At 33.6% G+C, this 27655-nt stretch overlaps 1 protein-coding gene and 1 long non-coding RNA gene across 3 annotated transcripts in view; one reads left to right on the top strand and one right to left on the bottom strand.

The window, feature by feature from the left end:
• The window catches only part of NBEA (neurobeachin), a 454830-nt gene that overhangs the window by 246493 nt on the left and 180682 nt on the right, over positions 1–27655 (bottom strand). For both annotated transcript variants that reach the window (XM_053932002.1, XM_053932009.1), the window contains exons 32-35: positions 25421–25575; positions 21355–21481; positions 20581–20708; positions 1504–1565 (exon numbers count right to left, since the gene is read on the bottom strand). In XM_053932002.1, the coding sequence (XP_053787977.1) occupies positions 1504–1565; positions 20581–20708; positions 21355–21481; positions 25421–25575 (472 nt within the window). The remainder of the gene's footprint in view (positions 1–1503; positions 1566–20580; positions 20709–21354; positions 21482–25420; positions 25576–27655) is intronic.
• On the top strand, positions 58–26929 carry LOC128781978 (uncharacterized). The gene is made up of 3 exons (XR_008428599.1): positions 58–373; positions 2783–2856; positions 26856–26929. It is a non-coding gene; the product is annotated as an uncharacterized LOC128781978 (long non-coding RNA).

The raw sequence follows: 27655 nt of genomic DNA, 5'->3' as shown, positions 1-27655 counted from the left end.
CTAGGGAAGAAAGGACTGTAAGTTATTCCTTCCCTTGAAAAAATGTTTCAAGAGATGCAAAAAATAAAAGAAAAAAGTTGCATGACATGAACATTGAGTTCAAAAGCCTTAATGGATCTTTTGAAATTTTCTTGGAACCCAAGACTTCACCATTAGGTAACAAATTTTTCAAGTGCCCTGCTAGAGAAGGTTTGAAGTTGAAATCCCACTGAGGATTCCTGCCAGGGATGTATTTTTCTTTTACTTTTCCTTAACTGATATCCTTCTAAAAGAGGAAGAAAAAAAGGAAGAGGGAAAAAAATACAAAGGAAAACAAGACGTAATGATTTCCTTATGACACATGCTTGAAAAATGCAACCTACAGACAGACAAGGTAAGTTGGAACACTCTCCCTCCAAATCTACTTGTAAATGTTTATTATTTTCATCGAGATTTCTCAAAAGTAGATTTTAATTTCAATTGTCTCTAGAAACGCCTTTATTTACAGTTTATTTTTAGTGTATGCTGTCAATGTGCAGTAGTGAATGCTTAAGAAAAGCTACAAAGAAGTAATTTTCTTTGATAATTATATAATAAATTAACCTGGGCATTTTATACACAAACTTGTTTTGAGTTGAACTGGTATTGTATTTCTGTGGGGAATCTGGTTAATGAAATGTTATTATAAGTTTTTAGAGAAGTATAAAAACTTGCAAAGTTATTTGGATCCGTTGGGAGATCAATTTTCCTAAATTCTAAAAAGTGAACAAAGTTCTAAAATGTTTGCTGTTAACTTCTTATTGGCAGTTTAAAGTAAAAGGGTATATACACAATATTAGCCAATAACACTTTATTAAAACAAATAATATGAAAATATAGATATAAATAATACAAACAATATAAGAAACTAGTTTAGCTTTCAATATTTTATTTTTGAAAGCATTTCAAAACATTAATTAATTTGGATTTCTGAGAAACCCATTACTGCTGTGTTGAAACCCCAATAATTAACCACAGAATTTTTATGTAGAAATGTTCTGCTTCTGCCAATTCTTGAGGACTACTTAATCCATGTTCCTCTGCTTTTTATATAGTGACACCTACGTAAAATATTCAATGTCATGTATATCAAAAGTAATAAAGTCAGCACAAAGTAATGTTTTAAAAAAATCACTAATTCGAAGACAAATTTCAACATAAAATTATGATCACAGTATCCAACTTACATAATCTAAATAAGAACAGGCTTGCAGGAAAGCTCATACACAGAGAAAATGAATAATATACATCCATACACTTTTAGAACATAAATGCAAATATACCTTGTATACTCTGTGAATACAGAAAAACTATAGAATGAATAGCATAAAAAAATCTACAATTTATGTATTACCAGAAGAAACTAATTTGGGGTGTTTTTTTTGTAACAAAATGGAAGAATGAAACAAATTGCCAGATACAATTCCTTGGCTGACAATGATTACACAAGAAAATTAATACAATCAAAACCAGAGAATATCTTACCTGTGAACAAAGCAGCATAACCAGTTCAACCACTGAAGTACTTGACTTCATACAAACAAGACCTGCAATAAACAGTCAAAAATTAGTTTAAAGATGGTGGTATTTTGATATTATAGCTCCATTGTTGCAGAAATCCATAAAATATATAAATGTATATTTTTTTATAACTCAGACTAAAACAATTTTCAAGAACAATTAACTGAGAATTTCAGTTTCAAGAATATTTAAATGTTCTAAAGAATCACCTGAAATAATTATATCAGTTCAGGGCAGAATGTCTTCTAATTATTTTTGGCATTTAGCTTAGTTATTTAAATAAATAAATAAATATTGGTATAATCTGAAGCAATTTAATGTACGATAAACATAAGTTAACAGCTTTTGAATATTAAATAATGTAAATTTGTAAGAATAAAGGGATCAGTTAATAACAGGTAAAGAATAAAACCTCTGCTTATATATTATTTTAATTTTCATCTGGTAATTGATTATCCCGTAATTGAAAGCTTGAGTATTAATGAAAGAGACATTCATGTGAAATCATATTATTATTAAAATCAAACCCCATAATTTTTAGTGTCTTAAAACATTTTTGTTTCTTTAAACAAACCTTGAGTTATATAGTCTGTTACTCATTGTTTTGTACTTAATTTAAATAATAAATACCTAGTAACATTGTCACTGTTGCAAATACTCTTTTGCAGCTTTGGAAATATAAATTTACTCTCTGAGAGAAGGATGCCATATCTAAGTATTTTAAAGATGGATTGTAAGGACACTTGCAGGAAATTTCATTTCTACTGTTACCTTTACATGTGCTAGCTTCTGTTATTTAAAACCATATAGACATTAATATGATGCTTTAGGGCATGGAAACACTTGGGCTATGTTATAAAAATGACAAATTCACAAATAAGCTTACAAGTAAGGGCTAAATAGGTGGCTGGAAAGCAAGCTGATGTGCTTTAAGAAGGTTTCTACAAACAGTGATTAGAGACAAAAGCACTCCTACACGATAGCATGTATATTTATTTTGGGTAGTGGATAAATACCCTTTTGTGCCCATTTTGCTAACAACCCCATCCTTATTGTACAGTAACACAGAACAAGCTGTAAGAAGCCACCAGGCTTCCATTCTATCAGATATAGGGGCAGTTAATGAAATAAGAGGCAGATGTGCAAAGCTCATTTAGGGAGACAATTGCTGTAATTGATCAGCTATTCTCATGCTCAAGTGCTAGAGGATCAGAAAGATTAATGAGATACTTATCACCTGCAGGCTACTTCCACTGTTTGGAAGCTGACAAAGAAAATCCAAACAGAAGACTGAACTCTACAGTTAAGCCAATGCAGGTAGGACAGACACATCAAATACTTCATCATAGAATGTTGTCTGGTTTATTATGCATTCACCTCTTATTCTGTAAAACTAAACAAACAAACAAACAAACAAAAAAACTAAAAAAAAATATCAAAAACAAAAATAACCCATCTGTCACACACTCACTAATCATCTTTCAAAATCAGACCTCAGGTGTACTAAAACATGACTAAGGCAAAATAATTCTCTTGGAAACCTATCCTCATGCTACAATCTTCTAAATTTGTACATGTTCTTACTTATGATTTTATATCAGAAAAACCCCCAAATGTATCCAGAATAAGCACCAGTTATCAAAAGGAAGCCAACTAAATTACAAAGATAGTAGTGCTGATGCATAATCATTTTTATGTATCTTCACCAAAAAGAAACCTTGACATAAAATATATACTTTGAAGAGACATACATAATGAATATTTTCTGGCTTAATTAATTAAATTAGAAGTTCTTAGAAGTTGGGCATTCTTATGCTACCTGTGCAGCTTCAAACAATATGAAAAAATTTTGGAGTGTGCCTAAAATGGCACAAAGCTAGAATAAATACTCATGATTATCATCCAGATAACAATGATGATCTAGTCCTAATAACACAAAGCTGCAGACATGAAAAAATATGACTCTGAATGAGTCATAATTGCTTAGACCAAGATTATCTATTTACAATAAGAATTTTTATACACTCTAACTTTTTAACAATGTGATAATGATACAGATCTAAGAGGTCATTTGACCTCAAACTGATGTCCTTTTACTATTCCTCTGGACATTACTTGATAATTTTTATATATCACATCTAATCAACTGCAAGCTTGGATGTAGCATTCCAGCACTGGAAAGGAGAATCAAATTGATTTTGTGAAATTTAGAAAAAGAAAAGGATACAGATCTGACGTCTGGTTAGCACATCAGCAGGTCCCTTAGTTATAACCAGCTCTTTAATTGCCTGCTGATGAAACAACCCATTGGTAACAGTCATTAACACCTCTCATAACCAGTAGTATTAAAATAGACTGTTTTCCATGTCCAAAAGCAACAAATAATTATCTTAGAGACTGTAGCACTTTCCTCATATGAAAATACAGAAAGAGATAGGAAAGTCTCATTAAAGAAGGTCGTGATGTCAAACACGTTTGTCTCAGTCTACTGCAGAAATTAACTGTGCAGCTCTCTACTAATAAATAAGCAGAACTGGGAGTGGCCCAGACAGAAAATGCGGAATCCTGTGCACCTTGATGGTCAGTAAGAAGGAAATAGAAACAGAAATACTTTCTGTTCACCTTTAAGTACTCCATATCATACATTCCTTGAAGTAAAACAGAATACAGAAATGTGAAACATTCATAGCAGGACCACCATTTTGTTTTATAAATTCATTACGTATCAGCCCCCTAATCCTACCTCAGGGACTCCTTTCACTCAAACCACGAGGGAAAGTGTGTGCCCTCCATTATAAGCTCAATTTCCTCCATCCTAGCTGCCAAAGGCTCTATTGTGCTTCTTCCCATTTTCGTTTCTTCATGATTGAGCAGTTAGGATTTGAAATAAATAACGATTTTTTTTTTCCAGTTACACAAAACACAATTTATCTTCAAAATTTACTGTCAGAATTATCGTGCAGTCAATAATAGAGAATGATAAAAACAGATCAGACCTAATGGAGGATAGATCTATTTCTGCCTATTAGGAAAAACTGTCAGAATGCAATCTCTGGTTGCTTTATGAAGATCCCACATCATCAAAACCTGCAGGAACAAGTTTAGGAAGAACCCAAATCCCTGTCCTATTTAACTTTTCCTTCATAGACCAGAAAAAAAAGATAATATTATTACTCTTTCAGTTTCTAGATTTGTACCCTCCTCTCTTCTAGGAGTCGAAATTGTGTGAATTGACTAATTTTTTTTGGCATAGAACAGGAACAAAAAAAATTCCCACAGTGCGCAGTCTATATCCTGACATACAAAAATTAAGAGTGGCAGAAAAGTTCTCCTCCCATTTTTCAGACAGTACAGAAGACATAAACTGGTTGAGGTCTCTTCAGAAAACTAAAAATAGAATTTGTAGTATTAGAATCTGAATAAACATCAATTTTCCAATTGATTTTTTAAGTTCCAAATATGCTAAAAACTGTATATTTTCATCCTCTTTTTTCAGGGTTTGACAGAGTTTTCAGTGTGTGCAAAATTTTTTATAAAAAAGATAACACACTTGGAAAAATAATGGCTTCTCTGATTGAAGAGAGCACACAAATCTATTTTCAGTTCTCTTCCCCTTCCTTAACTCTAATGAGAAAAAGGATTTGCCACTCAAACTAAAACTGTTGCTGCATTCTTCAGCAGCAGATAAGTTCTTCCTATACCATCTGTATCAAATGCCATTAAGGAAGCTAATGTAATTACTAAAATACAAGTGGATATTTCCTGCATACAGCAAGGTTAAAAAGGTCACTGTTGAACTGAATGGAGTGAGTGCTTTTTACATTTGCTTTTCTTTAGTAGTTTTCTTCATGGTCTATTCTCAGTCCATTGAATATAGCCATCAAAATTCAGCAATTTGATGGTAACAATGACCACATATATGGATGCAAAAACTGGGACCATCAAGTGCATGACCTTGGCTAATCTGGAATAAATGATGTATGCCTGGCAATTATCTTGAAATGCTCTGGTTTACTTGACTTCTTTTTCAGTGTTCTTCTGTTGGCCCAAAGATATGCTAATTATGTCTTTTCACTATGACTTATTAATGTCTAAAAAAAGATTAATTTCAACTATACTGTTTTAGTCATGCCTGTGGCATTAATGAAGTCATGGGTTCAAAACTTCCAAATCACCATGCTGAACTAGTCAGTGTGAATTTACATTTTGAAGAAATATAATGTAGGCTGATAAAATCAATTTAGAAAAAAAAATCCTCATGAAATAAGATCATGGTTTTGAACTTCTTTTTATTATTATTAATACAATGTGTGTATGAGTCTAACTGAATACCACCACAATTTCATCTGGTATTTATCAAGGTTTGCCTGCATTTTCTTTCAATGATTTTACTTTGTGTCAACTTAAACCCTTATTGGAACTGGAATCAATTGTAATACTAGCAAAAACAAAACCTAAATGTTTTTATAGCTCATGTTCAACTTAGAAAAAAAGACGCAATTATCAAAACTTTAGAGCCTTTAGAAATCTTTCACTCAATTACAGCTTCTGCTTATCTGAAAAATCTCAGGTATGGCTAGGTAAAATGTTTGAGAAAGTTGAATCCATTTAACTCACTCCACAGAGAAAAATTGATCTTTATTACTCCTCTACAGCACATCATCAAAACTATAGAAGCTTTGTATAGTACAAGATGCTTATGAAAAAATACACACATACTATTAAATCTGTTATTCTAGCAACATATGAAAAGTGTGGAAATTGTACCTAGAAATGAGAAAGAAGACCTAAAACTAGACAAAAGAAGAAAATCAGAAAACACCGTAAATTCTTCTTTGTAACTTTTTTTTTTTTGTAAGGTACGGTTTTTCTATTTCCTAGTTATATAGTCTTCCACGTACCTTAAACAAAGCTGTATTGTTTCATATTATTTCAAATTGTTCATAATAATTATGGGTAATTCATACTGTGATATCTCTTCCCATAATCCTCAGTGATTTCTGTGCTGTGAGACAGAGTAGGAATTTTCAACCGGTAATTACCACTCACAAATTGGATTTTCATTTTTGATAGACTATTCCCTTATACTTTGTTCAGCATTTATTAGGAATGGCACAAAGTTTCAAGCACATTTCTCCCTGGGCACAGAAACTAAAGCACATTTTGGCTGTGAAACTAACCAGGACAAAAATTATGGTAATGTTTGGTCGGATATGTGAGTTTTCCTTAAAATTTATTTGTTCTTTCTAACCCTTTTTCTTCTGCTAGCAAATTCTGGCACATGATTTCTTGAAATATATTTCTAAATCCAATTTATAATCAAAGAAATAACCTTAGGACTCCTTTTTTGACCAATAAAGTTATCTGGATAATTTAAAACTATATTATTCCCTCTCTTCCATAGGCTGTCACTCAGAGAAAATTAAATTCAAATTAACGTTTTTCATGAATTATCAAGTTGCTGGGGAGTTCCCTAAAGATCTGAAAGGAGAGAGTATGGAGAGAAAATAGAAGACTGGTGAAAAATTTGAAAGTAAATGCTGAGATTGCAAAACTTAAACTGAAACAACAGATGTTCTTATTCCAAACCAAGCAATTATTGGGGGGGCTGGGGGGAAGATATGTATTAAACAGAATGCAACGTTTTTCAAGATTACACTCAAAATTGGTTTTAGAACCATACATATGTCACATATTTTGTAGGCATTTAAATTACACTAATGGTCTTTATGAAAAACAAAAGCTGGGAAATATTCAGAATTTGCAGAAAGTCTGCAGATGGAAATCACAGCCATGTTGCAAATAATTATAACTTTGCTTTTACTAGATGAAAGAAAACACTATTCCAAAGAAAGTAACTCACTAAAATAACAAAGTCAGGGTTATGGATTTAACAATCCCTTCAGCAGCCTTGACTGACGTTACCACCGACTCTAGGGACCATGAAGGATGGCATTACTACTCCAGACCATTCTTAGTATGGGCAAACCTCCTTTACAGAACCAAAGAGTGACACAGAAAAATACAGTGAATGTGAATTTGACTCCATGATTTTTAGTTGATCAAGTCAGTTACAATTCTTAAAGGATTTTTTTATTTTGTTACGGTGAAAGAGACTGCACAATACAAGCAACAGTCTTTTTATCTGGTACCTGTAAATCTAGGAAAGGAATCATTCAGGTTATCAAATGGAATACCTTTAAAATTATATAATAACTCTTTAGAATGGACATCTTAGGAGAAAAACCTCAAACAGTAATAGGTCAACAAAATCCCCCAGATTTTAATCTGTCCAAACTCAGCTCAAATGGATCAGCCCTTTTAGTCAGATTTGTAAAAAAACAGACCTTAATACTAGGACAATATTTAAAAGAGTAAGAATGGTATGTAATAGTTTCTTGAATCATTTTATTGAAGTGAGAAAACCTGAACTTCTTCTCTACTGCAGTTACTAAAAAGGAATCTAAATGTGGACTGGAAAACATCCAGATGGAATCACAGAATGGCAAAAACCCTTGAGAGTATACCCACAGAGAGGGAATGTATTACAACACATAGATGATTTAGTTTTTAAAATTACAGACTTTTGTCCTGTAATCCCATGATCTGCAATGATATTGACAAAACTGATGCTAATGCCACACTACTCTGAAGAGTCCAGCCTTTTGCTAACCTGTGGATTTTCTGAAAATTTTCCTTAAGTGTAATGGGATGCACAAATTCTCTTTCATCAAATGAAAAGGAGATCACAAACTATAAAATAAAATCCACTACCACTGTTCAGTTTAATATACCATTTTCAAAACTGATTAAGTTTTTCATTTAATACCTGTAGTAATTTTTTATTTGTCCAGTGCTCCATTGGGATTTACTCAATATATACATTTGTGTATTACTGTCATTAAAACAGTATTTCTTTCCAAACTCTTTCCAAATATCTTCCAAATCTTTCCAAATATTGTGACATAGTGAAATAATATGCTTATCCAACTTCTATAACAGAACAGATCTAAAATTTACATCAGTCTGTCATGTATCGATTGAGAAATTGTTCTAATCAGCATTAACAACACAAAACAATAACACAAAAATATTGGTTTTATATAAAAGAATTCAACACAAATATTAATTATAAGAAAAGAATTCCCCGTTAAATTGTAAGAAAACAATTCCCTGTTAAGTGAAGCAGATTTTTTTAATGGTATGACACATATTTACTAGAATCTATGTGTAAATTTAATGTATTTCCTCATCTTCTAAAGTCCTCTTCTAGACTACAGGTAAAAAGACCCAAGTCAATGATCACACTGCACTGCAGTTGACCAAACTAAATGTCAAAATGTACTTAATTTTCAAGTCGATTTGAGTAAGTTATAAACATTTTTTTTTTCAGAAGCCTGAAAACACCTACAATTACACATTCTAGAAAATCCCAAACTCTTATTTATCTAGAAAGAATCTCAATGAAAAGCATTCCAGAATTTTCCTCCAAAACCAAACAGTCCACTGTAAGAATTCAAATACAACCCTGAAAGTCTTCTGATTTCCCTCTTTAGACTAAGATATTATTCAAATAAGTGGCTCAGAATTGTCAATAAATTTCTACTTTAGTTGCTACCAGGGATATTTAATTTGAATGGAAGAAGTAAGAAAAACATTAATTAATAAAGAGATTTAAAAATTAATTTAAAATGTGACAATTTAAAATATTTTTGAAATTTTGTCATGTGGTAGTTTCCTGTCATTCCTTTCCTGAAAAAACTGCCAATTTTGTGATTAAATTTGCAGAAAAATTACTAAATGAAAACAAGTCATACCAAAGAAGTTGCCACATATTTAATACATGGAAAAAAGAGATCTTCTTATTAAAATGAAGAAATATGTACCTCTCCTTTCTCTTTTTTTTTTTTTTCAATCTTTCACCTCCTCTCAAATCTGAGTTAGAGGAAATATATTTTGCAAGTATTACCTCGGTAGTAAATTATTTTCAAAGAACTATACAAGCAGAAATAAAGACATTCATTTCACTCACTAACACAAGTAAATGTTTATACTTTATACCTTCACTACAACAATGGTGCTTTCTGCTCATCTCAAGAACCTTTTCCAAGTCTTTCTAAGGTTGTCAAAAGGGATGTCCTGGAAAAGATACATCATAGGTATGACCCCAAATAACAGCTTCTAGAATATCAGGATTTCCCTGTAAAGGCATTACTCAATGCTATATTTTCCTCAGGTATGAAGTTTTATTTTTACTCCTGAAGTTTATCAACTTTTTCTTAGCTTCAGTCTATAATTTATTCCTATTTGATGCCCTATTTTATGAGCTTATTCCTTTTTGTTTCTCTCCTCATACAGTAAACATAGGAATTACTTTTTGCTTTCTTCTTTCTATTGTTTCCTTCTAGTTCCTTGTTACATTCTTTCCTATTATTAGGGGGACACGACAAAACTGAAATATGTGCCTGGTGATTGACAAAAAAGGATGGTGAGAAAAGGTTAAGCTGCCCAGCAATAAAACCAGTTACTCCTACTGAACCTCCTTATTTCCTTATATTCTCTTTAGCAACATTGGGGCCACACTGAGTGAACCAGCACAGCTACAAACAGGGAGTATAAGAAAACCTCAGAGCTCATGCAGCTTCCTAAATTTCTAAGGCCAAGATGACCCTTATTTTAAGTAGATGTGATCTCCTGAGTAGCAAAACTAATTATTGTATAAATATAAATGTTTCCTGAGAATTTGATAACAAGAAAAGGAAAATAAAAATTTCCAAGCTGAACTTTGCTGACCTTAGCTGGCTGCCATCAGATCTTGTTTCTATCCTGAAGCCCTACTGACAAATGGTAATCATTCTGAAACAGTGTCTCTCAAATCACAAAAAAGCCTCCACAGTCATAGATCTCTTGAAATAACTTGTATTTCTTGTGTTTCAGTTTTCTTTATTTACTTGACAGTAACATTGTTATGGGCTCTCTCTAGACCTGCTTTGACATCACTTTGCCATCTTAATTTGACATATCACAACTGTCTCTGTTGTCTGACAAGTTCTTTCAGCATGAGGTTTTCTCATTGCAAGAAAATCTCCATAGACAAGGAGTATAAAAAGACTGAATCATAAAATTCCACACACCATCAGACAAAAAATATGATATAAGAGAATAGTGGTTTAGCAGATCTGAGGATCCTTTTTTGAAGGAGGTAAAATTTAACATAAAGTTGCACTGATCACAGTAAAGATATAGTATCTCAGTTCTTGCAAAAATAATCCCAGGTATGTAGGGAGTCTGTTAATATCTAGGTAAATAAAGCTAGAGGATTCATTAATGTTTATACTATAATTAACATTTTTTTCCCATCAAAAAAGGATCTATAAACAGGTATTTTTTAAAATTCAATTGTAGTAGTTTTTCAAGTAATTGAGTCTATAATTTTTGTGCAAGATTCTTTTTTTAAGCCTTGAAGGCATGGAAACAAGTAAATTCATATCTAACATGATGAGCTGAAGAAGTGCCTTTAAATCATCAGGACCAGTAAGGAAACTTGGTAAATTTGGTCACTAATTAAAGTGTTTCAGCCTGGCTCATAAGAACAGGTGATAAATAGACAGAAAGTTAAGGAATATATACGGAAAAACTGTGCCCAGCCCTAAATGAGATTAATTTTGTAAAGAGCCTGGTCATAGAACTCAGATTACATGGAAAAGAATGTACTATGTCTCATGAGAAATACATCTTTCAGGGCAATATCTGATACAGAGATGTTATTTGCACCCTATAGATTATCAGAATTAGGTAGTTTTCTGGAAAACACTGCTGGTGTAATAAAGTAGATTGATTCAATTTTTAAGCCTTCAGAGGACAAGGGCTGGGGCAAATACCAGCCTAACTGTTTCAAGTCCAAAATCAGGCAGAGTCCCCTGCTGAGTTCTGAATGATGAATTAAGTGGAATAAGAACCAAAGAACCTCTGCCTGTGGAGAGCTTCAGTCACAGCATGAACATCCTGTAGATACTGAATACCATTTTGGCATACCACCTCATTTTTCTTTGGACATGGACAGTGGAGGAAAAAAATAATAAGGGGGGGGGAAAGGTGGCTTTTCTAAAAAAAAATATTGTACAACTTAGTTCAGTGTTACCATTCAGCACTGCTGTATAGTTGATATGATGAGTCCACCTACAGGCTGTGTTACAGCAGTGCCTGCACATGTAAAGAACTTTCTCCAGAATCTTTTAAAAATTGTTTCCTTGAAATAATTTTAAATAGCTCACTTGCTACTCTTTTTTTTTTTTTTTTCTGGTAGTGGGTTGGTAGGAAAACTCACTAGAAAAAATATTTCCAAGCAAAGCTGAAAGTTAAAGCAAGAAGAAAGACAGAAACTGGCTTACAAAAAAGATGGACTATCAAGGAGGGTAACAGGGAGATGGGAATTTCTAGAATTTCTAGAATTCTAAGGCAGAAAGACCAGTCCTTTCTAGGCCTTTTGGCTTGCAACTGGAATACATGCTACTAGCTTGAAAAATAAATTTATTAGAAAGTGGCTAATACTGCTGTAGTAAATGGAACCCAGCCATTACAACTAACTCATTTTCTTACTCTTTAAAGGTTCCAATATTTTGTGCATTTCCTTATGTGCTTTAAAAAAACAGTAATTGGTACTCTTCAGTTCCTAATAATAAAAGTGTTATAATAGCACTTTCAACATTAATTTAGTAACTTAAAGCATCTAGTGGTCTCTATATTTTCAAGGATAACTTTCAGAGCTTCTTTCCATTAAACCTGACTACTTTATATTGTTACCAGCTTTTGCTTTCCTGAAGGCACATATTAATTTTTTACATCTGCACTCTCCTAACTAAACTTTACAATTAGTCTCACAATTTCAGTCATTTTTTTCTCCATTGTCAAAGCAACAGAAGAACTCCAATATCTGTCTAATGGGAATTCTTTACATTGTAGATTGTAGACATCTTGATTATTAATCAATGTAATAATGATAATATAATCAACGACATAAAATCTGAGTGCCAACAACAATTTCTACCCTTAAGTTACACTGGGACCACACAAGTCAGAGACAGAGGAGAGGGCATGAGCAGTTAACCTCTGTTCCACAGTCTAATACATCTTAGTAAGTGTCCAACTCATTAGACAGGGATAGAGTGGCTCATAGGTGTAATTAATTATTGGCAGGTTTACTTTCAAAAAGGTGCCAGATGCTATGCATTTCCTAGTTGCTATCTGGATCTCTGATCCATAATGTTTCCTGCCATGTTAAACATCTGCTCAGAACATACTTCTGCACACAGGAACTTCAGTAAATCAAGAGTTAAATCAAAACTGAATGAATGTGTATCCTCTTTCTGGTGTTTGCAATGATATTGCTTTAAAGGTGTCATAAAGGAATATTATGTGAAGGAAAAATGTTCTGTAACTTGTGTTGGGGTCATTATAGTTTGAAGATTTCAATGTGGATAAATAATAGAGACTTCCTTTGTGGCACCTACACTTCAGCTGTCTCAATTGGCATCTGTCTTGTCACTAGTAACCTACACTAAAAAAACTTCCTAAGTTGTAAAGCTTTGAACCTTGACTCTCTGGAGTAGGTGTAAATAAATAGGCAGATTTGAATATACATTTAGCCCTTCAGCATTTCTTTGTTCCTACCATACCTTCTGGAAAACTGTATTGCTTTCTGTCTTCATGTGTGCCTGACTTATTGATGTTTCTTAGTAAAACCCATGATCAGTCCCAAAGTGTGTGCAGAAACATCAGCACAGTGTGAAGCCTTTCAGTCAGATACTAGGAGCTAGTCATACCAACCCTAGACAGAAAATTTCTTAAAACAAATTTCTGACATGCCTATAAATAGCACATTAGTTTGAAATTCATGAACTTTCTCTTTTTCCTGCTTATGAATGGATTTCAATGTGTGCAGGCAGGTTTTCCATCAGCAGCAGTATTTTAAATTCTATCTATTGGAGGATTTCGTGCCCTGTTTCAAAATGACCTATGGTTTTCTTCATGGTAAAAACCTGATCATGCAAATTGCTTGCAGAAATTCTTAAAGTTAAAAAGGAAAACGCAAACTTCAACTTACTGAAGAAAAACATTATCTGTAAATCATTATTTTTCCAACCTCATAATCTAAAAAGGGGTTAATTTCAGACAGTAGGGCACTTTTTCTGGGATCTTTCTGCAAGTCTTTATAGTGAAGACAAAAAGTAATCTATGAATAGGAGTCCTACTATCACAAATTCAGGAAAACTGTCTTACAGAGGATTGGGTTTAACTGCACTGTGCTAAACATGCAGCACCACCTCTTCCGAGACAGAGAAGAAGGTACACTTAGTCACTTTGGGCACAAGGAAAGTAAGGAGTGGCATGTGGCACAGCAAAGAAGTACATTATGAACTTAGCCTTGAAAATCAATTCAGAGTTCCTGACCCAGTACAACCAAATAATCCATAATATTCCTCATCCTTACTGAACAGAGTGATCATGTCTGGTGAGACACCTATTGCAAATGACACTGGCCTGACCCCTCCACAGAAAGTTTTAACAATGACCTTGATTGCCAGCAGGGATTCCCTGATGTCTAATAAGGCTCAGTTCCTACTGCTCCCACAGTCCTGCTTTATCAATTACTTTCCTGCTCCTTATGCTGCAATGCCCACAGTATGGACCAACACAGTATATTATATAGTATATTACAAATGAATCAGGTGTGATTATTTCGAGTTACTATTCAGTTTTCCATTCTTTTACTAAATAATGATGGCATACCTCAAATAATAGTGCAGAGAAAATAGTGAAGGTAAGAAACACACCCTAACCCTAACCCAAGATAGGGTATATTTTTTAATAAACAGATGTTTATATTTGGGAATACTGTGTAAAAATAACATCTCTTAAGCAACCTCTATTAAACTGGCTGAAACCAGCCAACACATTGAAAAGTTATCAAGAGACTAAAAGGCTAATCCTCCTCACCCAGTACAATAACATAAGTTTCATGTTCTCAAAAAAATCAGATTAAAGTACATATATAGCTAGGCAGTCATATAATTGCAAGAGATCTCTGAAATCTGAGACTAAACTAGAGTTGGCATGAGCTTACATGAGGCTTCCCTGAAAAGATAAATTCATTATGCAGAGAAAATGTCTCATACTAAAATGAGCTTCAAGATAATGACTAAAGAACTTATCCAAAAAATGGAAATCAATTTTTATGTGTACAAACATGATCACACATATAAGAAAGGCTTATTTAATAAAGTGGCATAAGCATTGACCATTTTTAATGGGAAGGGAAAATGATAAATTCTTGACTGCATCTACAGTTAAGATGCAGTCAGCTGTAGAACAAGGAAAAAGCCCACTGATTTTTTTACTGATTTCTGCAGGCTAGCTGACATTGGAGTACACCTGTCTTATCACCATGTGAACAAATGCAGTCATGATGATGTTAAAGCAAATTAAGCTAAATGCAGACTATCATTCCTTCCACAATGTGGCACAGAGAAAATGGTGATTCACATGCTCAAAAGTTACAAAGACGTTCCAAAAGCATCCAGCAAATACATGACATTTTTCCTCTTGAGAAGTTGAAGACTACATTTAGAAAAGATTTTTGAAATAGTCATAATGACTATGAGCAACATCAATCGCAATAATTGAGGGTAAACCTTATTAAAGTTTTCCAATCATATTTACCCTCATTAGGCATTCTCTTCATGGAAACTCTAAGGGCCTCCTGTAGTATTTATCTTCTTTTTATGTCTTTTTGATACATTGAAAAATCAAGCTCCTTACATTGTACTTCATACCTTTGCAGTGTGTGCATCATTCTTGAAGTGCTGACTACAGAACTAGATAGTGGGAGTTTAAACAAATTTATGCACAGACATGAAATCACTCATCTGTTCTTCCAAGGCACTGGAGAAGTCTTTGCTGCCTCAGCAATGAGCCAAGGGAGCCAAACATCCCAATTATTTTGGCAATCGCTCCATTCTTTGCATGGCTTTATGCCTCATCTCCTAGGATCCTTAGGATGGATCTAAGTCTCTGTTCTTTGCTCCTAGAAGTTGGACTCAGCATCTGGCTATGTTGAAATCTGGCTTTTTCTTGAGTTTTGTTTAGTCCAGAAATTGATTCCACATATCTCTCCAATTCAATGCCTTTGTTTCTCATTTTGTATATCTTCACCTAAGCACTTAATTTTGCCAGGAACAATTCAGCACTATAAAAAAGACCGTTGATAAAAAGAACAAAATGAGATGAAATATTGGATTATAGAAATTTCAGCACCATGAATAGCTTAAAGTTTTATTTACTTGCTGTTAATTTGAGTTAATACAAATTTTAAAATCATAAAATTATTTATTCCTTTCCCCTCTTACTTGCTAATATTTATTCATTATTTTATTTTGTTCAAAATGTTGGCTACATGCTGTCCTACAGACTGGTAGGGCAATTATCATATTTTTAGTTAGTTGGAAGGTAGCATGCCTGGACACACAAACTAAAATGTTTTGGATGTTGCAGAGTGAGATAAAAGAATGAGAGAATAATATGTACAGGGAAAAAAGAAGTTCTGCAAGAACATGCATTTTTCTACTTTACAGCATCTGTGCTCCTGAACACAGTAATACAAAGGTTCTGAAAAGTTTCTAAGAGAAACAGAAGGGGCATGTTAAGCTCCAAAAAATTAAATTTTCCCCAAAAAGTATAAGAGATTTCCAGATTATCATAGTATCTAAAGGAAAATGGTTGTCCTGTTTTTCCTAATACAAAATTCAGTATTCTTCAAGAAAATGAGAAACAAATTGTGCCAGTGTTGTTAGATGCCACAGTGATGCACACTTGAGGTCTTGGGAAGCTTTGAGTAGTGTCATTTAGCACCCAAGTTCTATCTGTGGTTTTCAAAGGAATGTTTTGGGCAATTTTTCAATTGTTTCAAGAAGCCTTCTGTCAAACATGATACAAAGCTAGTCCATCACCACCTCTACTGAATATTTTCATAGGGCCATGTGGTGAGTTAATGAGGAGAGACAGATCCTGCTCCTATCAGCACAAAAACATTCTCTCTGTCATCTGACTTTAATTGTGCCTGTATCAGAAACATATCAAATGTACAGCAAGGAATTCTTCAGAGATCCTTTGGAGAAGAGCTACCTGGCTGACCTTCTACCCAGCTAATGATACAGCAAAGTAAAAGCATCAGCGGAGTTTCTTTGGTACCTCACTCAAGAGAAGGGAAAGAATTCTACGTGACTGTGTTTCAATCGTGGACCTATTCTTACAGTTCCAGACACTCCAAGAATAGCTGCAGTGGAAATACTTTTAGCCATCTGTGCTTGACAAAAAGAGGATATTTCTTTCAGCTACAGATCAGATTACACTTGCCTGTAACATTTTCACCTAAAAGCTAGAATGTTGTCATGCACTTTACATGGAGGCAATTTGCAGACCATATGGAAACTAGTTAGCGAAAACATATCTGTGCAAGTGTTAAATGGAACTCCACAATGAGCTCTGCTAAGCTCAAATATGTGGCCTACACATATTGCATGTTTGTTTCCAATTAGATTCTCTACGGACCATTGTAACCTTTGCAACTTCTGTTCTCTGAGGCATTGGAAGAACCTCAATTGACAAACCACAGTAGTGTTGGGCTGGTTATGTTATACTCTGAAGCTATTTGTATTCAAATGCAGAAAGGTCCATTTTAACCCAACACTGACAATATTTTCTACTTATAAATATTCTGAGAAGTTTATGACACATTTGAAATTCAGTGGAATATATGATACCTTTGAAGAAAGAATTGGTTTTAGAAAAAGGAGCAAGTAACTATTTCAGTTATTAGTAAGTTAGTAATTTTAGTAGAGTAAATAGATGTGGCATTTTACCAATAAATATATTCTGCAATGTCAGATTACTACCTGATAGAGTTCCTCTGTTACCAGTTACATTTGGGAATTTACCAGAACAAGAAAAATGAATAATTTCAAGTGTTAGTGGCCTGACAAGATCATTGCAGCCTGTTCATTTCAACTCCAATCAAAAGTTAAGAAGTCAGTAAGCCATGAAGCATAATTTACTCAAACCATAGATCAGCCAGTCTCTCATGGGACAGAATGATGATAAAGTGTGATGCAAAAGGATATGGCTTCAAGATCTTTCACCAAAGGTTTGAGGCAGCTGAACTACTACAAAAAGGTGAAATCATAGTTAAGTTGTATTCACATTTCCAGAAATATATTGACAACAGCTATCATAAAACATTAGATATTCTGAAAAATTTGTATGATTAATCTGTTTTAGAAGTTTTAAAATTATTTTTTTATGCTTCCTTTTATTTTGTGCTCTTCAGTATGCAGTCTTCAGTATGTACACAAGACTGTACATTCTTCCCAAATCTGAAAATTATTTAGCATTTCTTACACACACACATGCACAAGAGCACTAGAAAGAGCCTCAGGAAAAAGAACATGGCATCAAGGATGTCTGACAGTATTCTGATTTTACCAAATGTTATAGGGGAGAAACTTCATACCATAAAGAGGTTTTGAAAATCAGCAAAGAAAGAAAGATATTATTATGTTAAACTTGAAAGTACATACTTCATAGAACATAACAGATATTTTTATGGTGATCAATTTGAAAACAGACAAGTTCCTTAAGACTTAATTAAAGAAAGTTTATTTGGTCCTTTTTTATTCTTAATAACTAAAACATTAACATATATAGTAACAAATTAAACCATTGCATATAAAAGTATCAAGTTAATTACTACCTGCCAGTAAAAAAAAAAAAAAAAAAAAAAAAAAAAAAAAAAAAAAAAAAAAAAAATCAAATTTCAATTCTCCATCCCTGCAGGAATTCTATGCACTCTCATATCCTGAATAACACCACTAAATCCCTCTTTTTTTGAGTCATTACCTGCACAGCACTTTCAAATACTTCAAGACTACCACTGGCTTCCAGTAAGGAATGACAGGAAACTTCTCAAAGTAAATCAGGTATCAGAATAAAAGAGAATTTGCAGTTCTCTTTCAAAGGAATCTTAATGAGGCAGGAATTCAGTTTAGTTGAGAAAAAGGGTCTCATAGAGGCAATGAAGAAAGAAGTACACAATGACTATAAAAAAAACTCTGAATCATCTTTTAAGAAGAAAAAAACACCAAGTATTTTAGAGGTGGAAAAGAAAAATTCAAGTCTTGCAGTGTAAAAATCTATGGTGTGCTTGAATTTTTTTTACTTCCCTGATTTCTATTTCAATATCTTGGGAAGACAGGACTGGCTTTTAGAAATCAGGAATGAGAGAGTGATTGAAGACATGACACTAAAGAAAAATGATGGAGAGGACATTTCTAGTTTTGGAACTCAGTGTTTGGTTTGTGAACAATGTTTTCTGATTCTGAATTAGGTGGCTAAGTCATAGATGGGGGGCAAAATAGGGGCAAATTATGGAATGACACTCCGTGCAGTCATCAGGAACATGCTATGAGCCAAAAACAATCCAACAAAACATGTTTCTTTATGGATAAGCAGTGAGATTAAATATGGCTGTACAGTTGTGAGATTCCTGTGACCTCTAGCATTTCAGTCTTTGTCATATCCTGGGAACTGTTATAGCCTTGTTCATGCTATGGATCTGACAAAAAGACAAAATCATCAATAACATCAATGAAGAATTTTTTCAATCAGTAAAAGAACTTAGGACAACCAAGACAATTTTAGTCATTTTTTATAAAACCTATACTGCAATTAATCAATTGCCAAATGGAAAAGGATAATACTGCTACAAATTTTGCAAACAGCTTCACTGAAATAAGAGAGATAAGAATGTAGCCCATAAATTATCTTACAGTCATGTCAATGTGAATCTCAGGCCATTAATTTACATGTCATTAAGTGTGAAGTGCAACCTAATCACAAGCTATAAAATTAGCAATAAAAAAATACCTGAAGCTTCTGACTATTCTAAGCTACTACTATACCATTCCTTGGTATTATTAAACAATAAAAAGACAAAAGAAGAAAAGGTTCTAGAAAATTTCAGTTACAAGATGCAAACATTTCTAGTTACACGAGCCAACACTCTGAGATGTATTCATGGAATTACCATAGGAAAAACTGTACACTAATATTTAGGTAAAACACATGTATAATAGAAAAGGGTTTGGAATTTGAACACAAAGCTGTATTTTTTTCTGTGTAGATATAAGCCTTGTCAGAATGAGACTTTTTCCTTTCAATGAACAGCAATACTATGTGTCAGAACAATCCTGAAAGGAAAAAGTTTACTTGGCTGAATATATTCCTCTGAATACATGACCTATGCATGCTCATGCAAATTCCCCTTTCACTATTTTAGCTGCATTAGCACTGATTCATTACTTTCTTCATGAGCTTGCCCTATTTGCATGCTCTGCATAACTTCTGTATTACTTCCTGCCTCATTTATAAGGCAAATTTTCTAACTATGAAGTAGTAAAGATAGCACATAAACCCCATAAAAATCCTTGAAAGTGGTCAAGGATACTTTTCTTTAAAATTTATCAGTTTTTTTTCCCCCTCTAGGCGCAGCTCTTTATGTGCCTGTGTGAATCCAATTGACCTGCTTGAGGAAAAAAGAGCCCTACCACATACCAGTCATCAATAATGTTGGAGCATGGTCTTCTTTTTGCTTTCTTCTCTGGGAGTAGTTTACACTTTTTTAATTGTATTTTCACTACTTTCTCAAAGCTGAAGCACTGAATTATTCTGAGGAGAGGAAGGTGAACTATAGAGAGTATTTTGTGACAGGATGTATCATTGCACAGCATCTTGGGAATAAAAGGGTACAAAAACTATTGCTGTTAACTTCTTTAAATGAAATTAAATTCAAAGAAGTGGAATCACAATGTATTAACAACTGATTAAGTCATTTATCAAAAATAGATATATGAAGTCGAGTGAAAATAAAAAAATTGTTCATGTCAAATGAATGATAGCTAAAATAATATAAATCTCATAACAGAACAGTACCTTCAATCAACAGCTCTTGTCCATGGCTACCCAATAATGTTCGAGACAGGAAAGGGGCAAAATCAACAAAAATTTCTCTCAGGAGAGGTGCCACCTTTTCTAAAGCTCTTTCAAGCTTTGCAGTGATACTGTGAAAAAAACAGAGACCATGATTGTTAAGAACACTTCACAATAGAAGCTAAATTATGTCAAATCACACCTGTTTGTAAAAGTTTCTTTAAGCTTCTTTAGAAAAGAGGATGTACATAATTTGATCCAACTTTATAGTTTTTTAATGGCTTTAAGTAAATGGAAATGTCATGTAGAGTCAGCCTCATAAATTCCACAGATTTGCAGAGTACTCCAGAACAAGTAAAATTGTTATTATCCTTTTCAAATACAGCTCTGCTTTTGTCCTCTCCAGTTTAACGCAGGCCTTTTGTTTGCTCAGGAGGTCTTGAGTGTCTCCTTTCACTTCCTAGTACTCCATTACCAAAGTTCTTACTTTCCAATATGTACTACCATTATTGAGTAAAGAAAACAAACCAGCCAACTGAAAAAAATACTTTAATGAAGTTTTAGTGTCTGGCATTGTTTGAACAAGTTAGACCTTTCAGTTGAAAAACTCAGACTTTTCAGCGAAGTGTTGCTGTAGTATACACATCCTTGGTACCCAAAAACTATATACACTGTAGCACATGTACAACTACAGTAATGCACATTAAATGAGTTATTTTTTTAGACTAATTTTGGAAGAGAAATTATAATTAATATTAAAAGCTAGAACTTGTGCACCTCATGTTTTCAGCTGAATCCTCTGGCATTGGAGCAACAGTTTGGACAGCTGGCAGATTTTTGCTGGTAGCACCATTCACAAAGCTGGATGACGAAGACGAAGAAGAAGATCCTGAGTCTACTGCACCTGTCCCCCAAAAAACACAAATCTTAATTGAGTCGTAAGAAACAAGACTTTTAAAATAGTCCTTGTATTATTAATCTACTTCTAAGTATGGAAATAATGTTATTTATTCTAAAATAGTGAAAAACTTTCCATATGTTTATCAAAAAATTAATACCTTAACTTTGCTGGTATAAAAATAATAACCTTGAAATCTATTGAAAATCAGACAAAAGAAATCCTTACCTCATTTCCACTATTCCCATTTAATATTCCAAAATTGAAAATAATTTTACATCATAATGTAAAACAAGATCTTTTCAAAATAAAGGTGTAGTTAATATGAGCTTGAGTGGAGAATAACATTTTAAATATTTCTTAAAATGTATTTATATATGCACATTTAGCTGCCCAGTTGCAACTACAGGCAGAAACTAAAATAGAAATTAAAACGTAACAGGGAAGATAGAAAATGTATGTCACTTCAGGAAGTAATGGGAGAAATTGGTGTCTGAGGAGTATTTAGACTCTAATTACAATTTTTCTGTTTCCTTCCTTGAGTCAAGGAGAATTGTAAGATCTTGAAAATAAGGAGGGCAGTGGGGGTATCATTTCAATGGTTTGCGAACAGCTGCCCAGAAAAAAAGATGCACACAGAGCATACATTTATACTTTAAGTGATCTGGGTCAGAGCTAAGGGCTAAACTCTAAATGCCAATCTATCATGTTTGCTGAAATGGAGCTGTGAGCTCAGCCTCTCTGAAGCAAACCAGCAAAGGCTCAGAGAGGCCATGAACAGTGAGAGTGCTGTGATAGATGCTGTCCCTGTTCTGCACAGTCCTTCTGCAACACAACAGTGCAAGAGGGGTAGCTACAGTCTTGGACTTGGGAGTTCCAAGCCTGAGGGACTGCAATCTCACCAGAGAAGAGACTGGCACGCAACAAGATTTATCCTAGTTAGCAATGAAGGATGAAGAACCCCAGATTAGAGATCAAGGACTTTATTCTGGACATTTTCAAAAAGGATAATTGTTAACTCCTTGTTTCTGGTCAGTTTTAGCAGTAGATACATCAATGTCCTTTGCATTACACAGGTATATATTATTTTTCAGTTTCCTGCAGAGATCTACAAAGCATTTATAGTTTCTTAACTGCTTAAGTAGCCAATCAGAAGTGAAGTAGACGTTAAATGCTGGTAAGTGTGAAAAGTACTCTGGCAGCAGGAACAATTTTTTTTTTCCAATTTGTCTTTAGCTATTTTTTTACTGATAAAGGAAAGTAAAGATTGGAATTTTGACTAGATAATTTAAGAACATTTAAATTAAAAACACTATCAAAATGCAAGCAGGATTTACTGGGCTTGCTGACACTAAAGTAGCTGGTGAGGTTCAGGATTTAGATTAGGAACTGATTTAGGCAGTTTTTTAAAATAAGATGGATTGTGGTTTACACTGTGTGATCTGACTTGGATTAAATACAAATTTGAAATGTACTCAAACACACTGAGAAACACAAAAATATAAGGTAGGCTATCTCTTCCAAGCTAGGAATCACAGCAACTTAACTGAGAATAGAATATTTTAAGAAAGATTAAGACTTCACATGTATATAGTTCTCTGTGTATGCATTTTTGTATTTATTTACATATTTTATTCATATATATATATTTATTGTTTCATTTTATTGTATATAAAATATTTATTTTTATTGTCCCTTTTCCTTCCAAAATGAAATTTTCTTCATTATGCTTGTTTAAAAATGCAGTTGCTAAGTTCAATCAGCTAAACTTTCAGAAGATCTAACATCTAACAGACCTAGAACTATTGGATTAAGAATCAGGATATGAATTACAAAAATCCAGTCTAAGAAACTATAAAGCCAGTTTCTTGCATAAAAAGATGAAGGAAGAAAACTTATTTCCCCAAAGATGCATTCACAGCACTAAAGGACTTCAGTAACATACATCTCATTAAGTCATGACATGACATTCACTGTGACAGCAATGGCAGATGGAATGTAAACACCAAATATAACCCATGAATAACTGAAAAAAAAAACAACTTTCACCTAAGTCCAGCACAGACTATGCCTTATAGATTGTGCTACCCATCACATAGATATAACTATTTCTATATGTATTTCTAGAGTATCTGTGACATACTTGTAAATAGGTTTGGGGGGACATCTAGTGTTTCCAAGAAATTGCATTCTATTTCCTTTCTAGCAAATTTTTTAAAAATGGTGCTGTTCATTTAAATTATATACACTACTTTAAAATAATTAATATTATAGATATTTCATAGATTAAAATTATATAAACCAGAAAGTTTTTAGATAGTCTGTATGTCTCAAAAATTGACATACATGAGTCACTGTTTTGACTGTCATAGATGTGGTTTAATTAAAAATGGCAAAATGAGTATTTTAATCTAATATTTATTTAAATATTTTCAATGTGATATTACTTTTAACTGTCATTAATATGTTTAGCATTTCTAAAATGTTAATATGAAACTTAAATCTTAAATTCAAATCTTCATATAATGCTTTACTACAGAATTCAGTACATATATAGCTCTAATTAAACTTCACACTTGCTGAAATTCCATTAAATCAGTACTTTTCATTTAATCAAGCTAATCCATAGATTAGGATCAAAAACAATTGCATAAATAAAAAAAAGAAACCTTTAATCCACAGTGAATGTACCATGGCTTCTGCAATACTGCCCTCTACTAAGAACAGTATTGGGGAAATAACTGATTTTAAAATGCAATTACTTATAAACAAGGGCTACTACATTCCAGCCAAAATAGTTCAGATATTTAATCTGTAAGAAGACCGAAAAGCTCACTACTATTCCGTATCATTTGGGAAACAAGGTTTCCAGTGCAAGATATTTTTTGCACGTCATAAGAATACCTGAAAGGAAATCCATTCAAAATTAACACAAGTCTCAACACAAATGGACTGTTGAGAGAAGCAATAACATTATTCAGAGTATTCATTCCTCAGGAAAGTTAGATTTTAAGCTCTTTTTGTTTTTATCCTTAGAAAAATCAAAGTTCTATTACCAGGTATTAAAGGTAATGTGCAAAAGGAAAGAAAAAAAAAAAAGAACTCATAGTACTCCATAAAGCAGAAGGATGCCAAAAGCATCCCCTTCTGTTTGCTGCAACCCCAGAGAGATTTTCACATTCTCAACCCTTGACTGAAGTTGTGTTATCCTTGAAGAGAGCTCTTCTCTCAAGTACTTTTGCTTTTTTTAGAAAGAAAAGACACTATAGCCAGATACTTCAAAGGAGTTTAAGTTAAATATCCATTGCTCTCCGTAAGGATTCTTTGATCAATGGAAACCAATCTCCACTGTCAAGAGGCTCCTTCATGATACAGAATCCCATTACTAGTATTAAAAATAATTTTAAAAGAAGGTCTAGTCCTCCTTCTATAGGTCACAAGAAACAACTACTGGTAAGGCATGAATTCAGTTAAATTAAGTAGTTTCTTACTAAAAAATCTTATAAAAAGAGCATATTTTTCACTGACAAATAGTAATTGTCCAAATTATTCACCCTCTACAATCTACAATATGTTTATTAAGTTGCTACTTGCCTCTATTTTCTTTGATACATAAGGAGGGATTAATTGGTATGTATCACATAAACATCATCTACTGCAGAGTACTAGAAAAGTTAGCTCATTTCAATTCTAAGCAACACTTATAAAACAATATTGAGGCTATTTACAAACTTATTTAAGGCTGTGTAAGTCCATTGTGCACTATCAAAGATTATAAATACAGACCAAGAAAAAACACTGTCTCTAATAATGGCCAAAGTTGAACCTTTCCAGGTTTTATTTTGAAACTACAACAGCAACACAAAGATGATTAAAAACCAAACACCACAAAAAGTAACAAAACAAAGACAAAATGAGGGTCACAAGAATATTTAAGGACAATACCTGTTGTATTAATCATACTTTTTGGTGTAGCTCCTGTTGCAGCAAATATATTAGGTGTACTACCCGGTGGCAGCCCGCTCCCAGCTGTGGCAGCTCCAACGGTGGTAACAGCCAGACTGCCTGGAGGGGGTTTTTTCACTGGTACAACCACACTCCTGTGGAAAAAGAAACAACAGATTACTATACTTGCACAAGGGAGCCAGGAAGAGGTTTTGATTGTGATGGGTTTAGGCTGCTGAGAAATACATAATTTTGTAAATTTTCTTAACCTTCCTGAAATAGGGTAAAACTCTGTTAACAGGCCCTAAAACCATACTTATGCTTATTCTGCAGCTTCATGTGACTCTGAAGAACCCAATTTGTCTTCCAACACCCACAAAATGGAAAGACTCTACCATCTCAATATGTTGAGAACACTGCTATCAACAGTATAACACTGCAATGTGTTCTAGATTTGCAAAGATAATGTTAGCTGTCAGAAATTATGCCAGCAGACTAGAAGTCTATACGCATGCAGTCATAAAGACTGTCAATTTGTTGATCCTAATGAAGTTACCTAAAATAACAAAATTTTTGCCTTTCATCTGTACATTTGCACACAGCAGGTTATTCCTCAGTACCATGAACATATCGGTCTTTCACAGAAATGACTAAGAAACCATTTTAGATTCAGCCTTCTTTCATCTTAATCTAAATCAATAGCACATGATGTACATTGAACAGCAACAATGCAACACAATAAATATTTGCTTTCACAGTATTGATATTGCTGAGGTTTAAAAAGCATTCTTGAGAATTTGTAGCGTTTAAGAGGAGAACAGGGCTTTCATACACAAAATCCAACATAATATCAAACATTTTTTAACCTAATTTGAAATCACGCTTAGGGTTTTTTTAAAGTGTGAAGACCAGAAGACTTGCTCTTTGGACACAATATTTTTTCAACAGTGGGAAGCTCTCATAGTGAAAGAAAATATATTTACATTTTTCTTTTTGATATTTATGTTTATCTATAAAACCTCCTTCTCCTTAAAAGTCTGTTCCAGTGCCAAACCTGAGTGAAAAACAGTTTGGCAAATCATAACAAATCATATTTGTGTAATATTGAACAGTATATTTTCATCATTGTGTACATTTTCTGTTTAAGCAGATACACTCTTCTTTAATCATTGTGGAAAAAAAAAAAGGAGCAAGTATAGCCAATTATTTAGGGTGATAAGGCCACTTTTTGCTCAAGAACTTCCTTCAATAACTGTTTTGTTGCACTTCTGTGTAAATATGGTGGCATATAATGAATCATAGGGTGTGGCACAATATTTTACGGTAATGTTCTTTGTTCCTATATGTCTAAATCCTCTGTCTCCCTGGATTTTGAAGACTAGGGGTGACAGTGTATAAAACAATCCATAAGCATATTTTCCCTCACTCTCTTTAGAGGGCTGACAGTTGAAGTCTCTGCATTCTGAACAACAGCTTACCCCTGCCCTGAAACACATACTGTTAGAGAGGTAAGTCTAGGCATGTCCATAGGTTTTTGTCTCAGTCCATTTACATTAGGAGGAGATGAGTTTGAACAGTGCAACAGCTATTGATTAAGATAAGTGACCCTAAAATAATTGCTTTTGTCTGTAGTTAATACTCTTACAATCACGGCTTATATTAACTGTTTACTTAGCAGCATCTACAGCTGAACAAATCTGGGTCTACAGGGGTTAGATTGATCTGCTCCATAACACCATGAAATTTCCTAAAGCTACCCCCAATCTACATACAAAGATCTCTATTTCAATTAATACCTCAATCAAATATTTGAATTTGGGTTATACTACTGAATAAGTACCCAAAAGCAAAGTCCTTGTAGCATCATAAAAACATGAGAAGAAATTAAATCTTGTTTCTTAGGTGGGAGTGTTTCCCAATTATATTAATTTCAAAAGGAAACTATTGTCATTACCCTCTGCCTTTGCAGAGAATTGCAATAGAAAGGGTGAATAAAGAATGAGTGGGAGTATTTTTATGCTGGAGCACAAGAAGGAAAGACACAGGAGGAAAAGGCACCTTAGACTGGCCTATTATAATGGCACATGGATTATCAGGTCACCAAGACCACAGGCAAACATGTAGCTTCACAAGATCACCTTGCAGACAAAAACTGTCAAGAGTGATGACTCAAAGAGCTTGGGAAGGACAGAGAGGCTGTTGGCAGGTCCACAAAGACAATTTTCCCCTCATGTA

The sequence above is a fragment of the Vidua chalybeata genome, chromosome 2 (genome assembly GCF_026979565.1).
Source record: "Vidua chalybeata isolate OUT-0048 chromosome 2, bVidCha1 merged haplotype, whole genome shotgun sequence".
Classification (NCBI taxonomy): domain Eukaryota; kingdom Metazoa; phylum Chordata; class Aves; order Passeriformes; family Viduidae; genus Vidua; species Vidua chalybeata.
The sequence above is the reverse complement of the archived record's forward strand: the minus strand, read 5'-3'. Positions and strand labels throughout refer to the sequence as shown.